General features: G+C 42.3%; 1 protein-coding gene across 1 annotated transcript; it reads right to left on the bottom strand.

Annotated features, from left to right (window-relative positions):
- Positions 1 to 9,224: 9,224 nt before the first annotated feature.
- Positions 9,225 to 12,898, bottom strand: LOC306854216 (uncharacterized protein). Its single transcript, XM_079392051.1, has 4 exons — positions 12,856 to 12,898; positions 10,942 to 11,147; positions 10,461 to 10,620; positions 9,225 to 9,558 (listed from the first exon to the last, which is right to left on the bottom strand). The coding sequence occupies exons 2-4, from the start codon at positions 11,065 to 11,067 to the stop codon at positions 9,383 to 9,385; spliced, it is 462 nt and encodes a 153-aa protein (XP_079248177.1). The 5' UTR covers positions 11,068 to 11,147; positions 12,856 to 12,898; the 3' UTR covers positions 9,225 to 9,382.
- Between the last annotated feature and the right edge of the window lie 1,100 nt (positions 12,899 to 13,998).

Genomic DNA, 13,998 nt, shown 5'->3' with positions numbered 1-13,998 from the left:
TTTACATTAAGGTTCACATTTATACGTTATTAATGTTTATAACTCATTAATAAAAGGTTCACAGATGTTCACTTTATATTAATGTACACTTTCACAAGTTATTAATGTTTATAAATCATTAATAAATGGCTCATTACATTCAGGTTCTCAGGCAATATTGGAATTACAATTTTTAATATTAATATCTCATCAAGTCACGGTTGTACTTTTATGATTTTTACCCAAAATATAAAAATGTCATCTTGATAAACAAAATATATCAATTTCTAATCATTGCTGTGGATAGGCATCATGAACTTTTGCGGAGAATCATGGGTAAGGTACAGAGTAGATTCTGATAAGAAACATTGTAAGAAAAATGACATGATTCATGAGATATAAATGAGAAAACCATAAATACAACATCCTTCAGTCTTGCTATAATAGTAAATTTCATCATTAAATAATGAAATCATGCAGTCATTTGCATCATGAAATAAATCAGGAAGCTGGTTTAGAGTGAAATAAGTATTATTCAATATATTTGTTAAGCATTTATAACGTGAGTTAAAAATGGCTCACTATTTGGCAGGTATTGCATCAAAAACACCCTTTTATTCATGCATTTATAACTGCTTATCAATGATTTATAATGCATTTGTAAGAGAGTTATTAGCAATTTATGAACACCTTTATAAAGGGAACCTTAATGTAAAGTGTTACCCAAACTTGTTATGTCAGATTATACTGCTTTTGTATAATAGAACATACCAAGCCCATCATGAAATATAGGCCAAGATTAGAATTATACGGAGTAACAAATGTTGGATATCCAAAATAATAAAAAAGATGTTCGCTATCATCCTTTTACTCTTGTTTTAAATATCTGTCACTGTTTTGCACCCTTAACCCTTAATTTCTGACCCTGTGGTGGACATGTAGCTGATGATGAGTAAGAAAGATTAGTTTGGTAAAGGTCTTCTGCAGTAGTAGATTACTTCTTATTGGCCTTTATCCATTAATTTCTTCCAGAGAATGCAGCACTATGGGGCAAATCTAGTCAGTCATCAATTTACGGAGGATGTCCTCCTGAAAATGCTATTGATGGATTGTTGGCCAGCTTTACACACACTAACCAAGAGACCAATCCATGGTGGAGAGTGGATCTACTGAAAGTGTACAAAGTGAACAGAGTGACCATCACTAATAAACCGAACAATGCTGAGAGGATTAATGGAGCGGTGATTCGTATCGGGAACTTTCTTGACATTTACAGCAACACCATGTGAGGATTTCTTTCTTTTCATTTGATTTCTGTGGCTGAAGTGAAGAATGAACAGAAACAGATAACAGATGATCTTTCTGTTTGTAGATGTGGTGTGATTTCTACTCTTGCAGCCAGTGCCACGGCCACTTTCTCATGCGGTGGTATGGAGGGACGTTATGTGGTTGTTCATATTCCTGGAAATCTGAAGATTCTTACTATGTCAGGATCCTACCCTGACAGTCTTGTCTGTCTTGTCCCTGTTCAATGTTTCTTTGTTTGTTTTGTGTCTGAGCACATGGCTCTGTCTCTGTTTGTGTTTGCCACATGCTCCTCTTGTCCAACCTCCCTGTTTCCCATGGTCACGCCCCCTTGTTTAGTCATTGTCTAGTCCTCGTTTGCTTGATTGTGTTCACCTGATCCTCGTGTGCTCTGCTGCTTTATATTGCGTTCCTTTCCCTTGTGTCCTTGCTGGTTCGTTTTGGTGTCTACCAGTTTCTTGGTCCTAAAGATATCCTTTGATCTAGCTCAAGTGATTTTTTGATCTCTTGTCTTATTTTATATCCTCGGTTCCTTTTTTGTTTTCTCTTGTTCTGTCAAGTTCTTGTTTTTTGATTGTGTATTCTTATCTAGTGTTTTCTCTTGATTAGATTTTCTTTTGTCTGTCTTGTGTCGTTGTGTTGTCTTGTGTTATTGTGTTTTGCCCTGTCCTGTCCTTACCCAGATTCCCTGGCCTCTGACCCCTACCACCTGGAAGCAGCTCTCCACTCTCACGAGTCAGGTCTCTGGTTCTGTGAGTCGCTACCCGGCGGCTAGACTGGTGCGACTTCTGAGATTCACTTCAAGCTACGGGGTCCCTGTCTTCCTGCCTTCCTCTGGAGCTGCTGCCTCTGTGCTTGAGTCCGCTGCCACCTTGGACTGGCTCAGTGGTCATCCCTCCTGCCTGTATTGTTGTCTGCCCTGCCCCTCTGTTTGGACTGATTCACTTCTCACTCCCCCTGCTGTTTCTAGTCAACGTCTTGTCAATAAATTACCATTGTCTGCTCATTTGCATCTGGGTCCCATTTCTTGCAGATCCCTGACAGAACGAACCAGCCAGTTCAGGACCCAGCAATGAGCATCCGTATTGTTCCTCCCAGTACTGCCAAGGGAAGACTGGAACTCCAACGGGCAGTGGCATCGCTCCGCCAGCAGGGCCGGGAGGTGGGTTCATTTGCCCAATTCTTCTGGACCATGGCAAGGGGCTTGGAGTACCCGGACTCAACTCTTAAGGAGGCTTTTAATCTCTGCTTGGATGACCCCCTACCACAATGGGAAATGGAGCAACTAAGAGGCCTAGATTATTGGACCTTTTTAAAGTATTTGCACCATCGCAAGGATTGGCAGATCCTTACACCACCAGAGTCAGCCTGCAGAGACCATGCCACCCTCCCTCTCATTTCAAGTCAAGTTCAAGACCCTCTTCAGTCTCCTACGTTAAAACGTAGACTGAGGAGGAAGAGAGCAGCTAAGACTGCTGTATCGGTTTCCGAGTCCACGGAGTTAACCGCAGTCCGTGTAGAAGCGATCACGGCAAAGGATCCTAGGTCTGTTCCAGTTATCCCTGGGCCTGTCCAGTCTTCTCCAGTCATCCCAGGTCCAGACTGCAGCGACCAACCTGTTCTCTTACCCTTGCTGAGTCAAGTCCCAGATCATCTTCTGACTCCAATAAAGCGTAGGTCAAGACGAAGGAAAGCAACCCAGAACACTGCATCGGTCTCTGAGCCAGTTGAGTCCGTTCCTGCCAGTCCTGGGCTAGTTGAGTCCACTCCAGTCAGTCCAGAGCCTGTCAAGCCTGCTCCAGTCAGTCCAGAGCCTGTCAAGCCTGCTCCAGTCAGTCCAGAACCAGTCAAGTCAGATTCTTTCATCCCAGAGATGGCCAAATTAGCAGCAATAACTTCAAATGTGGTTAAGTTCAATATAGTCAACTCAGAAGCAGCCACGGCTGCTGCCGCCTCCCCAGTAGCAGTTGATCACACACTGCTGTGCCCCCAGAAGCCAAAGCGAAGGAGGGCCCGGGTGGTGCAGTTTGACATTGCCTCTCAAGGCGTCCCAAGTCCTCTGGTCCAAGAGGGCCTAAGCCACGAGATCCCATGCACATTGGTCCAGGTGGGCCTGAGTCAAGAGGCCCCAAGTCCAGTGGTCCAGGATGACTCGAGTCAGGATGCCTTGCCTCCAGAGGTCTTGGAGGACCAGACTAAGAAGGTTCCTAGTCCAGTCGTCCAGGTGGACCCAAGTCTGGAGGCCCAAGGTCCAATGGTCCTGAAGAAACCAACTCTGATGGTCCAATATCCAGTGGTCCCAGAAGTATGTAACCCGGTTGAACCACACCCTTGGCTGCCCACGTCACCTGTTGTCTCTGCCCTAGTGAAGGAATCTGTGACTGTTCGTGTAACTTTACCTGAACCACCTGTTAATCCTGTCACGCCCAAGAAGGGCAGTCATGTCAGTCGTGCCATGTCCTCGGAGCCTGTCCTGGTTCCAGACTTGAAGGCCTGTCCTGAGCATCCTAATCTGCCTGCTACAGCCAAGAAGGCCATATCTGTACTGCCAACCAGTCATGTCATGATCACTGAAGGGGATGCTGTCTGTCAAGTTCTGTTCTCTGAGACTGTTCCTGCCTCAGTCACAGATGCCTGCCCAGAGCGGTCAAATCCCCCAGCTATGGCCATGCAGCCCGACTCTGAGCAGTCCGCTCACCTTGTTGCGACCATTGAAGCTGTTAAGCAGCCCGCTCCCACCGTCCCGGCCACAAAGGTCCATGTCAAGCAGCCCGATCTTCCTGCAATGGCCATGGAGGCCATTCCTGGGCAGCCAGTTCTCTCAGCCACAGCTCTGGTCCAGAAGCCTCCAGTGTCTGCTCCAGCTCCAGTGCCCGCTCCTCCAGAGCGCCCTCCAGTGGCCACTCCCCAGTCAGTCCCAGAGTCTGTCCTTGCGGTCCCGCAGGGCCCGTCAGAGTCAAGCCCAGTGTCTGTCCCTGAAGCCCTGGAGTGTGCTTCCAAGCCTGTACCTGAGCCTGTTCTTGCATCTCCTGACCCTGTTTTCCAAGAATGCACCCTCCCTGCCAGTGCAGTCATGGCCCCTGAGTTTGTCCCAAGGTCCGTCACCAGTCAGGAGTTGGCTCCAGAGACCACTAAGGCCATTTTGACGACTCCACCACTGAAACAGGCCTCCAATTTCTCCAGAAGGACCACCAACAAGGTCCCCATCCCGCCCTCCCTGTTACCAAGGCCTTATGAGTTCGCTAAGCCGACACCTCCCTGGTCGGCCACAAGCTATTTCCCTGGAGTATTTTCCTCCCCAGTCCCACCCCCTATGTTTAAGGGCCCCCCTGGAACTCAAAGTTTTCTTCCCAGCCCGCCCTCCCAGTTGGTACCCCCCTTTGACTCCTTTGCCCAGTGTGGACGCCTGGAGGCGTCCGTTGGGGGGAGGGTACTGTCAGGATCCTACCCTGACAGTCTTGTCTGTCTTGTCCCTGTTCAATGTTTCTTTGTTTGTTTTGTGTCTGAGCACATGGCTCTGTCTCTGTTTGTGTTTGCCACATGCTCCTCTTGTCCAACCTCCCTGTTTCCCATGGTCACGCCCCCTTGTTTAGTCATTGTCTAGTCCTCGTTTGCTTGATTGTGTTCACCTGATCCTCGTGTGCTCTGCTGCTTTATATTGCGTTCCTTTCCCTTGTGTCCTTGCTGGTTCGTTTTGGTGTCTACCAGTTTCTTGGTCCTAAAGATATCCTTTGATCTAGCTCAAGTGATTTTTTGATCTCTTGTCTTATTTTATATCCTCGGTTCCTTTTTTGTTTTCTCTTGTTCTGTCAAGTTCTTGTTTTTTGATTGTGTATTCTTATCTAGTGTTTTCTCTTGATTAGATTTTCTTTTGTCTGTCTTGTGTCGTTGTGTTGTCTTGTGTTATTGTGTTTTGCCCTGTCCTGTCCTTACCCAGATTCCCTGGCCTCTGACCCCTACCACCTGGAAGCAGCTCTCCACTCTCACGAGTCAGGTCTCTGGTTCTGTGAGTCGCTACCCGGCGGCTAGACTGGTGCGACTTCTGAGATTCACTTCAAGCTACGGGGTCCCTGTCTTCCTGCCTTCCTCTGGAGCTGCTGCCTCTGTGCTTGAGTCCGCTGCCACCTTGGACTGGCTCAGTGGTCATCCCTCCTGCCTGTATTGTTGTCTGCCCTGCCCCTCTGTTTGGACTGATTCACTTCTCACTCCCCCTGCTGTTTCTAGTCAACGTCTTGTCAATAAATTACCATTGTCTGCTCATTTGCATCTGGGTCCCATTTCTTGCAGATCCCTGACATACTATTGTTGAAGCTGGAGTCTACGGGTATTTGGCAGGTAATTAATTTGCTGGTTGTCATACACTCATTAAGTTACAATTTTCATCTGCTCAAGCAGAACGTTAATGTCATCTTGTGCTTTAGCAAGTTATGTCTGGCTAAAACTAGCTAACGTTAAAGTTAGTGAGTCCATGCTAATGTACAAACCTAAATAGCGGACTGTTCTCGCATCTTGTAAAGTGGAGGGAAAAAACACATAAACGAAGGTCTACATTTCACTTTCTCTTCATATTTGTCTCAAATCCGGTTCGTGGTCTTTTGTCCAACTGCCACAAGAGGTCGCCTCTCCATCATATTGGCTCTCACACCACACAGACTGTCATATAATACCCTGGACTGCATTTCCCAGCATTCATTGCACACAAGTACACACAGCTGTCTCAGTCACACGCTCACACCTGAGAACCATCTCACAATCACACACCCTTTATAAACCATGGACTTCTTTTCACGGATCGCCGTGTATTGTTCTGCGTATAGCACTCTCCTAGTGTTAGCTGCCTTACCGAGCCTTCTGTGTTTATGTCTAGCTCTGAGTCTGGTTCTGCGTTTAGCACTCTCCAAATGTTAGCTGCCTTACCGAGCCATTCTGTGTTCTTTAAGTCTAAGTTTAGTTTATTTTGTTTATATTCTCGTTTCCTGTTTCCCGCCCTTGTATCGTGGATTTACCCTTGTCTCACCGTTTCGGACTCTGTCTTTACCTCGTTTGGATTATTGCTCAGGTTATCGGACTTATTCTCAAACCCTCTGGATATTGTTCACCAATCGAGGACCCACGCATACCCTAGGATTGCTCTTGTGTCTTGCCCACGCCATACCCGTTTGCTGGTGTTTTGACCCTGTCTGTTATTTGAATATGTTTATTAATAAAAGCTTGCAAATGGATCCGCACGTCTCACGTCTCGTTCACCCCGTTACAATATTAAACTGGTAAATGTACATGAATTTAATCGTACCCTGCGATACATAAACAGTGTTGATCCTGTATGTTGTCATCTGCAATAGTGATGACCGACCGTAATATGAGACTTCTCCCGCTTGCATTGTGATCTGTAAACCCTCGCTTCGAGTTATCCACCGTATTTATTTTTTAATATTTTATAAATCACTTTTTGGAAATTTTAATTCCCATTTGGTGGCATTCGGTGTCCAAAATTGTACAAAAACATCGTGGGACAAGGTTTTCACACTGCAGCTGTCATCGTAAGACAGTTATTTGTTTGTCCGAGGGAGCAACAGTAACTAAAGGGGTGGGGCTTACGATAGGTAAATTATTTAAATACTTAAAGGGGTCATTGGATGCCTATTTTCCACAAGTTGATATGATTCTTTAGGGCCTTAATGGAAAGTCTATAACATACGTTGGTTAAAATTTCTCAATGGTAGTGTAAAAACATCTTCTTTACCATGTCAAAATCAGTTTTCATCAAGCAATTCTAGTCCATGTTGCTTTAATGCTAATGAGCTCTGCTGATCCCGCCCCTCTCTTCAGTGGGATAACGAGCAGACTGTAAACTTCAGCCGCGAAACTGGTTAACTAGCATGTTATTAGGGAAGGCGATTTGCAAAGATTCATAAAAAAACCTTATACTCACTTCTTCTGTAGATGAAGCTGGATCACAAATGATTCACGCGAACATAGATGTACAGTATCTTGCGAAAGTATTCATACCCCTTAATTTTGTTCATGTTTTATGTTGCTTAAAAACTTAAATGATTCCATTGCATAAGTAAACATACCCTTATCTGGGACAGTTGGAATTTAGCTCAGGAGCATTCATATTGTTTGTAGGTGTTACTAGACTTTGAGTGAAGTTAACCTGTGGCAAATTCAGTTGAATGGGTATAATTTGGAAAGGCACACACGTCTTAATAAAAGGTCCAACAGTTGATAATGCATATCAGAGCAAAAACCAAGCCCTAGGTTCAAAAGAACTGTCTGTAGAGCTCAGAAACATGTTTGCGTCAAGCCACACATCTGGGGAAGAGTTCAGAAAAAAAATTATGCTTCACTGAAGGGTTACAGAAGCATGTAGTCTCTGTTACCCTTAATGGAAGAAGTTTGAAACAACCAGGATTCTTCTTAGAGCTGGCCTCCTGGCCAAACTGAGCAATTGATGGAGAAGAGCTTTGGTTAGAGTGGTGACCAAGAACCTGATGGTCACTCTAGTCGACCTCCATGATCATATGTGGAGATAGGAGAAATCTACAGAAACTCAAACATCACTGCACCACTCCATCGATCTGGGCTTTATGGCGGTGTGGCCAAACTCAATCCTCTCCTCAGTGAAGACAAACGAAAACACACTTGGAATTTACAAAAAAGCACCTAAAGGACCCTCAGACTCTGAGAAACAATTAAGATTCTCTGGTCTGATGAACCTCAGTTCTAAGCATCATGTTGCTCATCACCTGCAAAATACCATGCCAAAAGTAAAGTGTGCTGGTAGCAGCCTCATGCTGTGGGGCTGTTTTTCAGCAGCAGGGACTGAGGGATTCGTCAGTGTAGAAGAAAAGCTCAATGCACCAAAATATAGAGATAGCCTTAATGAAAACCCAGTCCAGAGCATTCAGAACCTCAGACTGGGCAGAAGGCTCCCCAGATAGCCACTGGACGCTGTAACGGAACAGAGCCGCAACCGCAAAACGATAGAGCCGGGTCTGGCCCGCCTCCGCCTCACGGACTCGTTCCTGAGTCCAAACGCACATCGGGCCGAAGCCGTTTCTGGTCTGTTTTTAGGGGTTGTTGCGGATATGTTCCAGCGCCGATCCAGCACCGCCTGATCATCCCGTTACAGATGCGTAACGGGTGCGTGAAACGATTCCGCCTACCGGAGCTGTGCCGGATGTGTTACGATTCCGCTTAAATCACCACTGGATCGTCCTTTTGCCTTATTTTCGGCATTTTTGTCAGTTAGGGTATCATAGTAACCTATGCTACCTAGGCATAGGCCAACATTTTTCAGTCTGTGGAATGTCCACACTTCAAAAAATGCTTTTCTTACTTAGTATTTTTGTTTCCAGTCCAAATATATAAAAATTCTTAAACCAAGAAGCATTTACTAGATAAGTAAAATGACATAAGAAATTCTTTTTTTTTTTTTTGATAAAAAGAAAGTAATTTAAGTAATTTTTGTTTAAAACAAGCACAATTATCTGCCAGTGAGGTAAGCAAAAAAAATCTGAATAAGAATGGAAAACAAAAAAAATCTTATTTCAAATGGAAAACGAGATTATTTTGCTTACCCCACTCGCAGATAATTTTGCTTGTTTTAAGCAAAAGTTACTTTCTTTTTATCTTAAAACAAAACAGAATTTCTTATGTCATTTTACTTCTCTAGTAAATGCTTCTTGATTTAAGAATATTTAGATATTTGGACTGGAAACAAGACAAAAATACTAAGTAAGAAAAGCCTTTTTTGCAGTGCAGAAAAACATTTTCACTACAAGGCCTTGGCTATAATAAAAAGCTTGACTTGACTTGATGAAGGCTAGTTTCAGTTGGAGCAATGCGTAGGCCTATAGGCTATAGCTGAAATAAATAGTTTTAATGATTAAAACGCATACTAAAACAACGTGAACAAAGTTAACAAACACAGAATTAATGACCACAAATTCATAGATTTAATTATAAAAAACAAACAAAAAAGTCATGAACAAAGTAAACAATTAACACAGAACACAGTCAACAACAAACAAAGAATTAATGGATAAAAAAAAAAAAACACAGGCTATTAACACAACGTCAAAAAAACATGCACTTAAACAAAATCACTAGGTGGGTGCTGTGGCAGCTGTTGCTGCTCCTGCTGCTGACGTGCCAGTCTCTCCTGGCGCCCTCCTCTCCTGTCCGCCGAAAGGGCAAACCACCTTATAGCATGCCTCCATATTTGAGCTTCTGTTGCAGTTGCTGTCAGTGCACATTTGCCCACTGCACCTGGAAAACAGCATTACTGATTAGGTTGAAAGAGAAATTTGGATCAGTGCTAGGCCTACATGATGACAAAACAGGCAGACGTATATTGCATTTGCTCAAAATGAAGATAGGCCCATCTTTCTAATTCGGCTTACTTCTATAACCAGGGTATCTGCAGATATGAACAAGTGAAACTTAAGACTTTTTAAGACCTTTTTAATACCACCTTTTCTGAAATTTAAGACCTAAACCTGTAATGGAAATATACGTTATATAACATGGATATCTGTAATATTTAATTTGTTTAATGTAAAAAGTAAACAATATTTCATGGTTGTCATAAATTATATTTATTACTACGATATACAGTGAACTTTTCATATCAGCAGATACTATTCCACACAAAATATCAAAAAACAGGCTCTGGTTATTCAAATTAATTTGAAGACATCGTGAACGAACCCTTTCAGTTTGATGGACGTCCTTATCTTTTCGAGCTGGAATATACAGAAGATGATATATATATATATATATATATATAGTACAGGCCAAAAGTTTGGACACACCTTCTCATTCAATGTGTTTCCTGTATTTTCATGACTATTTACATTGCAGATTCTCACTGGCTACTTTGAAGGAACTAGAATATGAGACATGTTTTCAGTTATTTCACACTTTTTGTGTTCATTAATAGCTTTGATGCCTTCAGTGAGAATCTACAATCTAAACAGTCATGAAAATAAAGAAAACGCATTGAATGAGATGTGTCCAAACTTTTGGCTGTACTGTATACAGTATACTATATACGTATTAGTATAACAATCAGTTTTGACTGCTAAACTCTTTTCCAGGAGTAATCTGTAAGACTTTTGAGTGAATAAATACTAATTCACTAAGGGCATTTGAAGCAATAGCCTACTTACGGCTGAGGAGGGTCCGTGATGCCATCCTGTGGAAGGCCCTCTTCTTGTTCACACCCTTCCAATTAATTGTTCGGGAAAGGGGGCAGGAAAACAGGTATGACCGAATGTTCCATGTCACCCTCTTCAAATCCACACCCCCGACAGCAGACAGGGTATTCACCTAGGGGCATGAAGATAGTGGTTGGATCACTGTTGCACAAGTTTTTAAACAGGTAAGCCACTTTTTTGACAGTTTTGTTTTTTCACAAATTAAGACGTGGGCAATTGGATGATGCTTTTATCCATAACAATCAAGTTACATCATCGTAAAGAGCTTAGTCTAGCAATAAATATTACTTTAGATGAATTATATTACAGTTACATCATCATAAAGAGCTTAGAATACTGGAGCAATAAATATTACTTTAGATTAATTAGATTTAGTGTAAGATGAAACAAGTGTCTTGAGTACAATGAGAACATTTTGGGGGAATATGCTTACAAGGGCATGTTTCTGCCTATCGTTGGCAGGGTCCGCCAGCCAGGCCTCAAAGCGGTCCAGCTCTGCATCTGATTCCCCGGACCACTCAAAGGCTGCTGGTTGGAGGCCGTTATTGACCTTGGCCATGAGCAGGTTCACGGTGGTGGCGAGTTGGGCAACCTGCTGCTTTAGGTTTTCCAAAAGCAATAGGCCATGTAGCTGAGCCGCTGAAACATTGTGAAAGTTGAAAAAAAAGGTGTTAATCTGGAGAAAAGACTCAGGTTATTTAAACATTAAGGAAATAATACACACAATGATGGTCAATAAAATCAACCCACAGCTGCACACTGTACTGCATATAGTACAGGCCAAAAGTTTGGACACACCTTCTCATTCAATGCGTTTCCTTTATTTTCATGACTATTTACATTGCAGATTCTCACTGGCTACTTTGAAGAAACTAGACTATAAGACATGTTTTCAGTTATTTCACTCTTTTTGTGTACATAATTCCACAAGTGTTCATTAATACATTTCGGATTGATGATAAATTAACATATTTAATAAAATACAGTTTATTATTCTCAACCAGTGTAGTCCGAGTCCTAAATGACTCTTATGAGCCGGTTCTTTTAGAGATTCTAACACACTTTTGAATCAGTACGAGCTGTTACTGAACTTTTTTCTGTTACTGAAATTATCCTGACGCTTGATTGAACCGCAATTAGCTATTACTTTAGTCATGTTCGACTCGAAATGAACCAAGCTGTTACTGTGGTATGTGTTAAGGCTCGTGAGACTTGAAACAGTGTTTTAACTGACTAAATGCCATGTACATAAAGACACGCATTATGAGTTATTGCACAGTGGTATGGCTATTTTATAAAAACAAAAAATCTATATTCTCTGTTAAGGCCTAACCTTTTACTATTGTGTGTCAATTGATTTCGATTATTATGCGTGAGGGAGAGAGAGCAAGACAGCGCTCGTGTTGTTTGAAAACGGTGAGAGTGCGCGCGCGGCCGGGTCTCTCTCTCTCTCTGCTCGTATTCGCCAAGCAGTCATTCACCGATCACCGAGTCCCGAAATAAGGCTTTGGCGGGACAAACATTTTTGCTTTGGCGGCCGCGAAAAAATGCAGGAAATCTCCTGTATCAGTCGGCCTATGTAGCTAAGGTGCATGGCAATATGGAAATTTGGAAAACACATGTCGATCAATCCACAATATTAAACGACGCATTAAACAATTCACACGTCGGCTTAATGTAACAGACAAATAAACATATATATGTAGACAAATTAGTCTCTTATTACTATGGAAACCCCTTCCACGTCGCTATTTGTTCCATTTAAGAGGTGAATTCGTAGTGCAGCAGTTAACGTTAAACTCCGCTTCTCTGCGTGCTCCCGCGGCCAGGGGATGCAAATCCTGGCGGGAATAAGTGCCTTGCCACGACACCCTAGCCGATAAAACATTGCTGACATTCAAATGGACTTTCATCTGTGTTTTTGCTTTAACTGTAAATGCAACAAGTGCAAACATTAAAATGCCACCAGCTAGTAAAAGCGGAGAAATGGGCATTTTGCAGCTTTTTTTTTTAACAGCTTGCTAATAACTATATTATGCCTGTTCGACTGCCTTGCTAACAAAGTTCACAACCAAATCCTTCTAAACAAAATATGCAAGTCAACCACTCAAAATAAGCTCAACATATGCATGATATTGACTTAATACATTAAACTCGTCTGTTCAACGCCATGCTTTAACCAGGTTTAATTTACGTTACCGAAGCTAACTTACCTCACTGGTTTACGGTATATTCGCTAAAAGCTAGTTCCTGGCCTCTTAACTAATACTTTACAAAAAAGTTTTTGGTTAACATTCATCATACGGTAAAATCATCCCGTTTATTATACATTGAGGCAGATTCTTACCTGTCTTTTGTCCACACGACACCGTTATGGATCCTTAACTGACAGCAGACTCAAAGGCGGCAAAGTTGTTGCTGGGCAAACTTCTTTCGCTCGGTGGTGGGGGTGGAGCTTTCTGGATGTGCGCTGCACAGAGTACGCACTTCTTACTTTAGGGTTTGAACATTTTGTGGGGAAACCTGCTGTGGCAAACAAGTCGTATAGCTAGTGCTTAAGACCACTATTAAATTGCTATGGCTTCTAAATAGCTTAATATTCTAATCAAATTCGTATAAAAAGTGGACCTAGCCCAGTGGCTATTGTTAAAAATAGCATCCATGTCTGACATAATACATTTTGAATAATTATATATGAAAACATATCTAAAAAAATATATGTAATATCTAATAATAAATAACAAAAAATGCAAAAGCTACAGAAATTAGAAATATAAGATATTATATTATATAATAGTATAAATACTATATATGTATATCTAATATCTATTTCTATTATATAGAAAACATAATATCTTAGGAGTGGAGCCCAGCTGCATGGAGCCCACTTAGTTTAGCCCATCTACTGCCCATGTGGGGCCCAACAACAAAGCCCACTCTGAGCCCATGCCCAGCCGAAGCCCAACTAGCCCAAGTGAGTCCCATGTGGGCCCCAAGTGGACGTGTTTGCAGGGAATGTTGCTGTATAGTTTTTAAACACTGATAATATTGCTCAGCTTAATGACAATGCATTTATCTCATGCTCTAGATAGAAAAAAAAATATGCAGACAGGTAACCATGTTGTTTTGAAAATGTTTATTCCACGGAGTTCTTCACACAGTTTGAGAAAAGTATTTAGGATGTGGTCCACATCAGGTAGCCTCTGTCAAAACAGTGTTGGCTCAAATCCGTTTTGCAGATATGGGCCAGAGCAGTTTTTAGCCCTTTTTTAAATGCAGTCGGCTCAGATATGTATCACAGATTCGGGCCACACCAGTGTAGCCTATGTGAAAACAGTATCGGCTCAGATTCATATTGCAGATCTGGACCAAATCAGTGTCAGACACAGCTAATGTCGGTTGCTAATTTCGGTTACCTATGGGAAAAGTGATCTGGGCCAGATCTGTAAAATGATATAAATACTGAACTGATGGCAGTAAGCTAAAACCT

This window comes from Barbus barbus (genome assembly GCF_936440315.1).
Source record: "Barbus barbus genome assembly, chromosome: 3".
In the NCBI taxonomy this organism is placed as follows: domain Eukaryota; kingdom Metazoa; phylum Chordata; class Actinopteri; order Cypriniformes; family Cyprinidae; genus Barbus; species Barbus barbus.
This window is presented reverse-complemented; position numbering and strand designations above follow the sequence as displayed.

Excerpts from the sequence above, each read along its gene's own strand:
- LOC306854216 (XM_079392051.1), bottom strand. The coding sequence starts at position 11,067 with ATGGCCAAGGTCAATAACGGCCTCCAACCAGCAGCCTTTGAGTGGTCC. Across the intron at positions 10,621-10,941 it reads ATAGGCAGAAACATGCCCTT|GTGAATACCCTGTCTGCTGT; the intron begins GTAAGCATATTC and ends TCATGCCCCTAG. Across the intron at positions 9,559-10,460 it reads ATCACGGACCCTCCTCAGCC|GTGCAGTGGGCAAATGTGCA; the intron begins GTAAGTAGGCTA and ends GCTGTTTTCCAG.